This window comes from Schistocerca americana, chromosome X (genome assembly GCF_021461395.2).
Source record: "Schistocerca americana isolate TAMUIC-IGC-003095 chromosome X, iqSchAmer2.1, whole genome shotgun sequence".
Lineage (NCBI taxonomy): Eukaryota > Metazoa > Arthropoda > Insecta > Orthoptera > Acrididae > Schistocerca > Schistocerca americana.
In genome coordinates this window covers 877877861-877890345 of record NC_060130.1, presented here as the reverse complement: position 1 = coordinate 877890345, position 12485 = coordinate 877877861, and the positions used below count along the sequence as shown (strand labels likewise).

At 46.4% G+C, this 12485-nt stretch overlaps 1 protein-coding gene across 1 annotated transcript in view; it reads left to right on the top strand.

Annotated features, from left to right (window-relative positions):
• The window catches only part of LOC124556367 (nose resistant to fluoxetine protein 6-like), a 196940-nt gene that overhangs the window by 105907 nt on the left and 78548 nt on the right, over positions 1 to 12485 (top strand). The window contains exon 5 of the mRNA XM_047130331.1: positions 7844 to 7942. Within this exon, the coding sequence (XP_046986287.1) occupies positions 7844 to 7942 (99 nt within the window). The remainder of the gene's footprint in view (positions 1 to 7843; positions 7943 to 12485) is intronic.

The following is a 12485-nucleotide window of genomic DNA, read 5'->3' as shown; positions in this document are numbered from 1 at the left end:
CACACCCATGCCCGAGGGAGGACTCGAACCTCCACCGGGACCAGCCGCACAGCCCATGACTGCAGCGCCTTAGCCGCTCGGGATTAGCCAAGCGGTCTTAGGCGCTGCAGTCATGGACTGTGCGGCTGGTCCTGGCGGAGGTTCGAGACCTCCCTCGGGCATGGATGTGTGTGTTTGTCCTTAGGATAATTTAGGTTAAGTAGTGTGTACGCTTAGGGACTGATGACCTTAGCAGTTAAGTCCCATAAGATTTCACACACATACATACATACTGCAGCGCCCAAGACCGCTCGGCTAATCCCGCGCGGCTTGGGAGTTTGGACCGGACGGAAAGCGTACTCAGATAGCCGAAGCGGCAGCTGGCAGGGTAACTCAGCGTGTTCGGTCAGAGGGATAGTTGCCTTCTGTAATTAAAAAAAAGTCATCGATGAACTTCAACGGATGTCATGGGACGTCCATCCCGAAGAAATGCAGCGAAGAATGACGAACAAAATGAGATCATTGAAAAAATAAAAAAAGAGGTCAAGGGGACCCCTCGCGTATAATGGGCAATCCGGGTTCGAGTCCCAGTTCGGCACAGATTTTTATTTGTTGCCATTGAATTCAATTCAGTCCCCAGTTGAGGACGACGTCAAAATTTTATTTCATTTTCTCATGTATATGTTTGGATGCGGAATGAAGAATGGCTTATATTCGAAAGAACAGACACCACACGTATATAAATAAGAGTGTATTTGACCAAGAGATTAGCGTGAAGCGGAACCCAAGCTCCACCTATAAAATTTCGGAGGTTGTTCAGGGATATTTTCTTCAATATTTTGAACATAGCTGCACAACAGCAACGGTTCCACGTACTAAAATTATAATCAGTCAACCAGTTGCAATGGATAAAGAAATTCTTTACCTAGGTTTCGACAAATATAAATTTGAGTCGCTTGTGAGCTCTGCAAGATCCATGAACTATTTTGTATTTACGTGACAAACCCTAATTCTAGGGCTATCTTTCACTTTTGACAAATGGATCTACACCGACAATTGTAAAAAAGGTGATGGTACATTAGTCCTTACTAATGTAAAATTGCTACCTTCTGAAGAACACAAATTTATATTTGTCGAAACCTAGGTAAAGAATTTCTTTATCCATGGCAACTGGCCGGCTGGTTATAATTTTATTAGGATATTTTCTTAGTATTTTGGTATGAGGTGACCAGTGGCTTGTTATAGAACCGTAATGTCATTACTGTTTATTCGGTTTGTTACTTCAATTAGGAGGTGACATCAAAAGTTAAGTTACACATATGGACCCCGGCAAGGTCGTTTCAGAAGAGTAGCTATTCTGAGTTTCCTGCAGACGCAGTTGTGGTGCGGTACGGATAACGGGTGCATCACAGTTTGCGAGTCAAATGACGCTGCAACTGGAAACGTGCTCCAAAGTTGAAGTACGCGGGACAGTACAATTCCTGTGAGCAGATTTACCGAGAAATTCAGACTGTATATGCACAAACGCAATGTCACGTACAGCCTTATAAAGTGGTATCAACAGTTGGATGAAGGCCACACAGACATGGAGGATGTTGATGAGGAGCTACAGCCATCGACATCGGCGACAGACGGGAATGTCCAGCCAACCTAGGCACTGCCATTGACGAATTCAACGATTGGTAGAACGTTCCGACTGTTGTTTACAGAGACTTGATGATTATGTTAAAACATAGCGTCATTCATCTGCTTCACTTTGCCATAATAATCTGTAACTTACTTTTTGGATTCCCTCGTACTTTTGCTTCTGTGAAAATTGGAGGCCTGTCTAAAAAGTATCCGACTTTTGGCCAGAAAAAATACACTCCTGGAAATTGAAATAAGAACACCGTGAATTCATTGTCCCAGGAAGGGGAAACTTTATTGACACATTCCTGGGGTCAGATACATCACATGATCACACTGACAGAACCACAGGCACATAGACACAGGCAACAGAGCATGCACAATGTCGGCACTAGTACAGTGTATATCCACCTTTCGCAGCAATGCAGGCTGCTATTCTCCCATGGAGACGATCGTAGAGATGCTGGATGTAGTCCTGTGGAACGGCTTGCCATGCCATTTCCACCTGGCGCCTCAGTTGGACCAGCGTTCGTGCTGGACGTGCAGACCGCGTGAGACGACGCTTCATCCAGTCCCAAACATGCTCAATGGGGGACAGATCCGGAGATCTTGCTGGCCAGGGTAGTTGACTTACACCTTCTAGAGCACGTTGGGTGGCACGGGATACATGCGGACGTGCATTGTCCTGTTGGAACAGCAAGTTCCCTTGCCGGTCTAGGAATGGTAGAACGATGGGTTCGATGGCGGTTTGGATGTACCGTGCTCTATTCAGTGTCCCCTCGACGATCACCAGTGGTGTACGGCCAGTGTAGGAGATCGCTCCCCACACCATGATGCCGGGTGTTGGCCTTTGTGCCTCGGTCGTATGCAGTCCTGATTGTGGCGCTCACCTGCACGGCGCCAAACACGCATACGACCATCATTGGCACCAAGGCAGAAGCGACTCTCATCGCTGAAGACGACACGTCTCCATTCGTCCCTCCATTCACGCCTGTCGCGACACCACTGGAGGCGGGCTGCACGATGTTGGGGCGTGAGCGGAAGACGGCCTAACGGTGTGCGGGACCGTAGCCCAGCTTCATGAAGACGGTTGCGAATGGTCCTCGCCGATACCCCAGGAGCAACAGTGTCCCTAATTTGCTGGGAAGTGGCGGTGCGGTCCCCTACGGCACTGCGTAGGATCCTACGGTCTTGGCGTGCATCCGTGCGTCGCTGCGGTCCGGTCCCAGGTCGACGGGCACGTGCACCTTCCGCCGACCACTGGCGACAACATCGATGTACTGTGGAGACCTCACGCCCCACGTGTTGAGCAATTCGGCGGTACGTCCACCCGGCCTCCCGCATGCCCACTATACGCCCTCGCTCAAAGTCCGTCAACTGCACATACGGTTCACGTCCACGCTGTCGCGGCATGCTACCAGTGTTAAAGACTGCGATGGAGCTCCGTATGCCACGGCAAACTGGCTGACACTGACGGCGGCGGTGCACAAATGCTGCGCAGCTAGCGCCATTCGACGGCCAACACCGCGGTTCCTGGTGTGTCCGCTGTGCCGTGCGTGTGATCATTGCTTGTACAGCCCTCTCGCAGTGTCCGGAGCAAGTATGGTGGGTCTGACACACCGGTGTCAATGTGTTCTTTTTTCCATTTCCAGGAGTGTATTTCGAATACCTGACGGGATTGGGCCTTTAAAGTAGGCCCCTTGTACTTGCACACACTTAGCCCACCGATCCTTCCATTGCTGGTAACACCTCTGGAAGTCTTCTTTTGGAATGATGTTCAGCTCCGTCGTCGTGTTCCACATTACCTCTTCTCTACTCTCAAACGGGATCCTTTCAGTGGCGTCTTTAATTTTGGAAACAACCAGAAGTCGCAAGGAGCCATTTCTGGAGAGTAAGGAGGTTGGCGAACGGCTGTGATTCCATGTTTGGCCAAGAAATTTTGGATCAAATGGAATGAATGTGCGGGGGCGTTGTCGTGATGCAGTTGCCAGTTTTTCGCCGTCCACATGTCTGACCTATTGCGCCGAACTGCGTCACGGAGTCGCCGGAGAACATCTTGATAGTACTCCTTTGTCACTGTTTGTCCTTCTGGTGCGCATTCATGATGCACAGTTCCACGGACATCAAAGAAGACAGTCAGCATCACCTTGATTTTGCTTCGCACCTGCCGCACTTTCTTCGGCCTTGGAGACTTGGGTGCTTCCATTGCGACGACTGTCTTTTTGTTTCTGGGTCGTACCCGTACACCCATGACACATCTCCAGTAATCACGGTGTTCATAAACCTAGGATCAGTATTGGTGGCGTCCAGAAGATCCTGTCCAACGTCAAAACGGCGGTCTTTTTGTTCCGGCGACAACAACTTGGGCACGAATTTCGCATCCACTCAGTGCATGTTCAAATCATCACGCAAAACTGCATGTGCAGAATCTTTACTCACTCCAACCTCTTGGGCAATCTCCTGCACGGTCAATCGACAATCTGCCATCACCAAATTTTGCACCCTCTCAACAACAGTTGAACTCCGAGCAGTTTGGGGCCTGCTGGTCACTCTCTGCTGATGTGCGTCCATTTTTGGTCGGTTGAACCACTCCTTAATTTGTGTTACACCCATCGCATCTTGTCCAAACACCTGCTGAATCTTGCGAATTGTTTCGCTTTGAGATTCACCAAGCTTTTGACAAAATTTGATGCAGTATCTTTGCTCAACACGTTGTCATATTGAGAGAATCGGTAATCCGACGAACACGTCGTGTAGCAGCTCACTCAGAGACCGACAGGCAGCGACTGACAAAATTCACTCATGCGCATGACGGTCTCTTCCTTTACTGTGTACACTGGCGCCGCGCTATCGTCTCTATTTTGCGTGAGAAAATCAAAGGTCGTATACTTTTTAGACGGTCCTCGTATCTCTACAACAGTGAAAAAGGCGGTACTGTGAGATGACTAAAACGTACAATACAGAACACAGAGAACTGCAAAAAATCTCATACAAAGCACGCAGGCTGTGACGTGGATGCCGTCTCTGCGGGAACAGTTCAACAGTTCGTCGTCTCCCCTCTGCCTTTTCATTCAGTGAACACATATGCGTATTACATATTGGCCAGCTCCTCATCAGTAAACGAATCTGTTCTGCTGTGTATCACTTAACGTATATCTAACACTGCCGGAAAAGCAGGCCCGAGACAAAAGCGAGCAGTGCTAAATGCAAGGAGAGGGCGAAGAATAAATTGAGCATTACTATTATCAACTTCAAGTACCGTGAATGAATGGAACAAGTTTGTTTCCAGGCAAGACACACAGCACATACCGTCGACATTTGCACTGGTGTGCAAATGTTAAGATAAACTGAGGTAAGAAATCAAACGAAATGAAATTACTCTGTAACGATCCACCGGAGAAAGGGTCCATCGTACCAAACTATGCAGAAAATACTCCTGAAAAACTTTCGAAGTTTTGTCGGCGGAGTTCAGGGCTACCCAGCATATTATTTTACTTTCATGCAAGCCTTTAGAATTTAGAGCCACCTCACATTTTCAGTCGCAAGTAGAACAGAGGCGAACGGTGAAAATATTTTAAGATTTCACGACAAATGAATCTGGATACACTAACTGCTAGACAATCCCCGTTACATGCTCTGTCTTTTTCAGTTCGATACTTAATTGATAGCCGTATCTGTGTGGCGAATTCGGTTTGTTAAGGTGATAACCTTTTTCCAGAGAGGAGAAGGCAGTCCATCTCTGGGCTCCTCAGCTGCAGAACGCTTACTTGCCCGTTATGGCCGGCGACAGTCAAACAGAGAGCGGACACATTACGATGACAGATTATTAAGCCGTCGGCACAGGGGACTAGGCAACTAACGTCTACGTGCACGCAGATGGGATATCCCGAGTCAAGAGACACATCGCTGGCAACACAAGGGACTAGCTGGTTAATGTGATTTTGTGCTCTCTGTGCTCTCCACCGGCAGGTTGTCTGCTTTATTTGGCTCGAAAACCAAACACTATGTTCACGAAAATGGACGGGCGTAGAATTTCTACTGACGCTCTTTCGTGGCACATTGGCAGCGAACAGAGCTGTGATTCTAGTTACTCAGCCATGTGTTTAACAATGTGTGAAACTTTTCGCCTCAAAGAATTCCGAAAAAGAATGAAATAAGCTCGCATCTACATCTACATGGATACTGTGCAAATCACATTTAAGTGCCTGGCAGAGGGTTCATTAACCACCTTCACAATTCTCTATTATTCCAATCTCGTATAGCGCGCGGAAAGAAAGAACACCTATATGTTTCCGTACGAGCTCTGATTTCTCTCCTTTTATCGTGGTGATCGTTCCGCCCTATGTAGGTCGGTGTCAACAAAATATTTTCGGATTCGGAGGAGAAAGCTGATGATTGGAATTTCGTGAGAAGATTCCGTCGCAACGAAAACCGCCTTTCTTTTAATGGTTTCCAGCCCAAATCCTGTATCATTTCTGTGACATTCTCTCCCATATTTCGCGATAATACCAAACGGGCTGCCTTTCTTTGAACTTTTTCGATGTACTCCGTCAGTCCTACCTGGTAAGGATCCCACACCGCACAGCAGTATTCTAAAAGAGGACGGACAAGCGTAGTGTAGGCGGTCTCCTTAGTAGGTCTGTTACATTTTCTAAGTGACCTGCCAATAAAACGCAGTCTTTGGTTAGCCTTCCCCACAGCATTTTCTACGTGTTCTTTCCAATCTAAGTTGTTCGTAAATGTAATACCTAGGTATTTAGTTGAATTTACGGCTTTTAGATTAGACTGATTCATCGTGTAACCGAAGTTTAACGAGTTCCTTTTCGCACTCATCTGGATGACCTCACACTTTTCGTTATTTAGGGCCAACTGCCACTTTTCGCACCATTCAGACATTTTTTCTACATCGTTTTTCAGTTTGTTTTGATCTTCTGAAATGTTCTTTTCGGATGATGCAAGCATCATAATCAAATGCAATATAGATACAACAGCAGAAAGAAAGATAAATGGAACATTCACAAAAATTATCGGTTTGTGGTTTAAAAATAGTCCATCACTCTATTTACAAAAAAGAAACACCGTTCATTCAATCCTGCAAAATATAGGATATATCGCCATAAACATCAACAACGCACAATGGAAAGGAAATACGTGATACTGAATGCTGAAAATTCATGGCCGTTCTTATTCATCAGACCTTGAACTGGAAGTCACACATTGTGGATCTTCTCAAGAGCTCGAGTTCAGCAACATTCGTTCAATATGTAATTGCTTATTTTGGTGATGAAAGTCTCAGAAAGTGTAATTTCTTTTTTAATCCACAGCTCTCGTTGATAATGTGGCTCTTCTTTAACATAATTGCTGACCCTCAAATATTTCTAGTCTGCCTTCAAGTGTACGTCCGAAATGCGTCAGGTATAGTGCTCGGATTGGACATACTTTTGCTTTTCTTTCTTTCTCGGGCCTTTATCCCGCTCCAACGCGGGATCGGCTTTGTTATGACAGATTTGGCAGTGTTAATGGCAGATGGTGGCCGAAAGCCCTTCCTGATGCCACCCCGAACCCCCCAGGACGGAATGTCTGTGAGCCGTGTTACTGGGGCCGAAGGTGGGGACCAGTCTGGTATTCACCTAGTGGGATGTGGAAAACCGCCTAAAAACCACATCCAGGCTGGCCGGCATACCGGCTCTCGTCGTTAACCCACCGGGCGGATTCGATCCGGGGCCGGCGAGCCTACCCGAGTCCAGGAAGCAGCGCATTAGTGCTCCCTTTTTTTTTTTTTTTTTTTTTTTTTTGTTGCTTCCTTGGCGGGGGTGACTGGACATGCTTTTGTTTATACTCGTTCAACTCCCAAACGTGACAATTGAGAGTGAATGCATTAAAAAAGTTCTCTGCTCTTGATAAGTAGATATGACTGAAAGCCATGTGTATATTTGATCGGAAAAGTAATTAATCAACTCCGTAAAACTGAATCGGATTAGCTAACTCTATTCACAATGAATAGCAGGTTGTCGATGCATTGTACAGTAAGTATTGAAATTATTTCGTGTCGTCGATATCCTCATCCTGCAATACAAATTTCATCTCATTTGGATACTGTCTTCCGCTTACAACAGTTCTCTTATTTTAATGTGAAATTACAGAGACTAGCTCACTGATGTAGAAGTTATTACTAAGAATTATTTCATTGCGCTGCACTTTTAAATACAAATGTAATAAACAGCTCTTTTGTTCGCAGAGGTGATCGAGTGTAATGGAAACCATCTGAGCTACACGGCGAGTGGACCACCTGAAGATAAAGAGCCGCCGGTTAAAAAAGAGGTGAACTCAAGGCAAGGTAAGCACGGAATTCCTTCTGAGTAAATGCGTGTTGTTAAATTTCCTACGGAATGACTGAAACATTTCTGTTTTTATGTACATAAAGCGACACAATTCAAATTAACTATTTAAATTCGTTTGAAGCTGAAACCACTTTCATCTGCTGTATCCAGCCAAATTCAACACGAGTTAGAATTATTACAAGTACGTAAATTGATGGGGATCACTGCTGTCAGCTGCAGGGGGGGAGCACTACGCGAGATCAGCAGCGACGAGTGAAAATTAGTGCTGGACCTGGATTAGGACCCGGAATCTTCTGTTTACTAGCAGATGCGTTCACCACTGCACAATCAAAAAATGGTTCAAATGGCTCTGAGCACTATGGGACTTAAGAGCTATGGTCATCAGTCCCCTAGAACTTAGAACTACTTAAACCTAACTAACCTAAGGACGTCACACAACACCCAGTCATCACGAGGCAGAGAAAATCCCTGACCTCGCCGGGAATCGAACCCGGGAATCCGGGAGTGGGAAGCGAGAACGCTACCGCACGACCACATTCCCACCGAGCTTCATCTATCCGCAGCCCCTGTCCATTGACTCCGTGTTCGCTACTCTGAGATTCCCACAGGAGGTCGAATGAGTTATCCGAATGGAACCGAAATCGGGAGATGTGATGTAGATTTACAGACAAACTAATGATTACAGTTTCAGAAAAATTGGATGATTTATTCAGTAGATAGAGCTTCACAAGGCCGCGCGAGGTAGCCGAGCGGTCTAGGGGGCCATGTCATGGTCCGCGCGGGTCCCCCCGCCGGAGGTTCGAGTCCTCCCTCGGGCATGAGTGTGTGTGTTGTCCTTAGCGTAAGTCAGTTTAAGTTAGATTAAGTAGTGTGTAAGCTTAGGGACCGAAGACCTCAGCAGTTTGGTCCCATAAGACTTTACCACAAATTTCCAAAAGAGCTTCACAAATTGAGTAAGTCAACAGAGCGTCGGTCCACCTCTGGACCTTACACAAGAAGTTATTCGGCTTGGCATTCATTGACAGAGTTGTGGACGTCCTCCTGAGGGATATAGTGTCAAATTGTCACGTTAGATCGTCAAAGCCCCGAGATGATTGGAGAGCCCTGCCTGTAATGCTCCAAACGTTCTCAGTTGGGGAGTGGTACAGTTACCTTGCTCGCCAAGGTAGGGTTTGGCGAGCACGAATACAAGCAATAGAAACCCCTGAATTGCGCAGGCGAGCATTATCTTGCAAAAATGTAAGCCCAGGATGGCTTACGATAAACGGCAACAAAAATGGTACCTAGAATATCGTTTACGTACCGCAGTGCTTTAAGGATGCCGCGAATCGCAAACAAAGGAGTCCTGCTATGAAATGAAGTGACACTCTAGATCATCACTCCTGGTCGTCAGGCCGTATGGCGGGCCTCAGTCGGGTTGGGATCACACAGCTGTCTGGGGCGACTCCAGACACGTCTTTTCTGGTCATCGAGAGATCTCTTCGAAGCGGGAGTCATCACTGAAGACAATTCTACGCGATTCAATAAGATTCCAGGCTGAAGACGTGTCTGGAGACACTCCAGACAGCGGTGGGACACAAACTTGACTACCGCACGCCATGCAACCCAACAGCTAGTTGTGATGGTCTGGGTTGCCACTTCTTTTCAAAGTAGGACCCCTTTGTTTCTTTTTCTTGGCACCCTTACAGCACACCAGTATGTCGACGATATTCTACGCTCCATTTGGTTGCCGTTCATGGCAAGCCATTCTAGGCCTACATTTCAGCAAGATAATGCCCATCCGCGCACGGCGTGAATTCCTACTGCTTGTCTTCCTGCTTGATAAACGCTACCTTCGCCAGCAACTTTGCTGGATCTCTTTCAAACTGAGAACGTTTGGAGCTTCATGAGTAAGGCTTTCCAACCTTCTCGGGATTTTGACGGCCTAACGCGCCAGTTGGACAGAATTTGGTACGATATCCCTCAGGAGGACGTCCAATAACTCTGTCAATCAATGCAAAGCCGAACTGCTTGCATAAGGTCCACAGGCGGACCTATGTTTTACTGACTTACTCAATTTGTGAAACTCTTTCTCCTGAATAACTTATCCAATTTTTCTGACATTGAAATAATTAGTTTGTCTTTACGCGTACGTAAGATCTACCGATTTCAGCTCCATAAGGATAATTCCTTCGTGGTGCTATGTTTTTTTTTGTTTTTTTGTTTTTTTGTTTTTTTTTTGTCCTGGCGGGTACAACAGCTTTGGAACAAGAACTTAAGGTCTTGTAAGTAATCCTAAGCCAGTGAAAGCTGTGGAACGTATGGAACAACAAACACCTTAAGTTCACCATGTCAGTGTACTATTTACTCAACAATGTACTACATTACAGAATGTGTTCAAAATGACGACCACCACAATCGATACATGCATAACATCTTCGTAGAAAATACTGGTGCACTATACCACGTACACCAGGCATCGCACGAATCTCATCAGGCACTGCAAGTATCCTGACGGGAAGTGTTTCTTCGTCGGCAAACGGTGTCACGTACATGAGGCTTCTCAGGCGACCCCCCCCCCCCGCCCCAAAAAAAAGCAAGGGGCGAAAAACGAAGTGAGCGAGGTGGTGACCGTGCAATTGGATATCTCCTTCCAAACCAGCCCCTGAGATATATGACTCTGAATGCACCACGTACTTCTACGGGAAAGTTTGTTGGTGCTGCATCAAACCATACTACACAAAACGTTGTTGTTGTTGTTGTTGTTGCGGTCTTCAGTCCTGAGACTGGTTTGATGCAGCTCTCCATGCTACTCTATCCTGTGCAAGCTTCTTCATCTCCCAGTACTTACTGCAACCTACATCCTTCTGAATCTGCTTAGTGTATTCATCTCTTGGTCTCCCTCTACGATTTTTACCCTCCACGCTGCCCTCCAATGCTAAATTTGTGATCCCTTGATGCCTCAAAACATGTCCTACCAACCAATCCCCTCTTCTAGTCAAGTTGTGCCACAAACTTCTCTTCTCCCCAATCCTATTCAATACCTCCTCATTAGTTATGTGATCTACCCACCTTATCTTCAGCATTCTTCTGTAGCACCACATTTCGAAAGCTTCTATTCTCTTCTTGTCCAAACTAGTTATCGTCCATGTTTCACTTCCATACATGGCTACACTCCATACAAATACTTTCAGAAACGACTTCCTGACACTTAAATCTATACTCGATGTAAACAAATTTCTCTTCTTCAGAAACGATTTCCTTGCCATTGCCAGTCTACATTTTATATCCTCTCTACTTCGACCATCATCAGTTATTTTACTCCCTAAATAGCAAAACTCCTTTACTACTTTAAGTGTCTCATTTCCTAATCTAATTAAAACAAAACGTTATCTTTACTGAATTTAAGACGCGTGTGAACTGATTGTCCTTGTTGTTCCTGGCAATCCAAAGCTTTCACTAGCTCAGGGTTACTTCCAAGCCAAAACGTTCCTATCCCAAAGTTTTTGCATTTCGACTCTTCAATTTGCGTGCAACCTTCTGAATGCCCGCCCTGTTGGCTGTGCGGTGTAACGCACGGCTTTCCGGGCGGGAAGGAGCGCCTGGTCCCCGGCACGAATCCGCCCGGCGGATTTGTGTCGAGGGTGAGTCGGCCAGTCCGTGGATGGTTTTTAGGCGGTTTTCCATCTGCCTCGGCGAATGCGGGCTGGTTTCCCTTATTCCGCCTCAGTTACACTATGTCGGCGATTGCTGCGCAAACAAGTTCTCCACGTACGCGTACACCACCATTACTCTACCCCGCAAACATAGGGGTTACACTCGTCTGGTGTGAGACGTTCCCTGGGGGGTCCACCGGGGGCCGAACCGCACAATAACCCTGGGTTCGGTGTGGGGCGGCGGAGGGTTGAAGTGGACTGTGGTAGTCGTCGTGGGGTTGTTGACCACTGCGGTTAACATACAATACGATACATACCTTATGAATCATTCAGTATTTATTAGTGTGACACTTTCATAGGCCTGACACGAAGTTAGTTATCACAGTTAATGACCAAAATAATTGTTTTCCACAGATGAAGTAGGAAATGGCAACCGATGACTTTAATGCAGCGTTGCGCGCGATTTTTCACACTGTGACAGACATAGCGACTCTGTCTAAGGGATGACAGCAATAGCGTTATCATTGCTATGCTGTAGGTCTTCCAGAATATGTGGAAGCTGTTTCAGCGCACCTGGTTCTTCAACTGTCTCCACAGGTGAAAACCACAGGGAGGTATATCAGGCCATCTTTGATGCCAGGATATGTTACTACTCTTGCTGACTGTTCTGTCTTCACAGAACACGTCACGATATAGCGCCAAGACTGCATGTGTGATGTGTGCTGTTGCTCCATCTTACTGAAAATGTGCAGTCGTTCCTCTTGTATTGTTTGACAAATTGTTGGAATAATTTTGAGGCCAGTTTCATTTTGGCCATCCTGTAAAAAAAGAAAGATCGAAATATTACCGGCCACGGTAGCCGAGGTCGCTAATGCACGCCTCTGCGGTGGCACTCGGCTCTTAA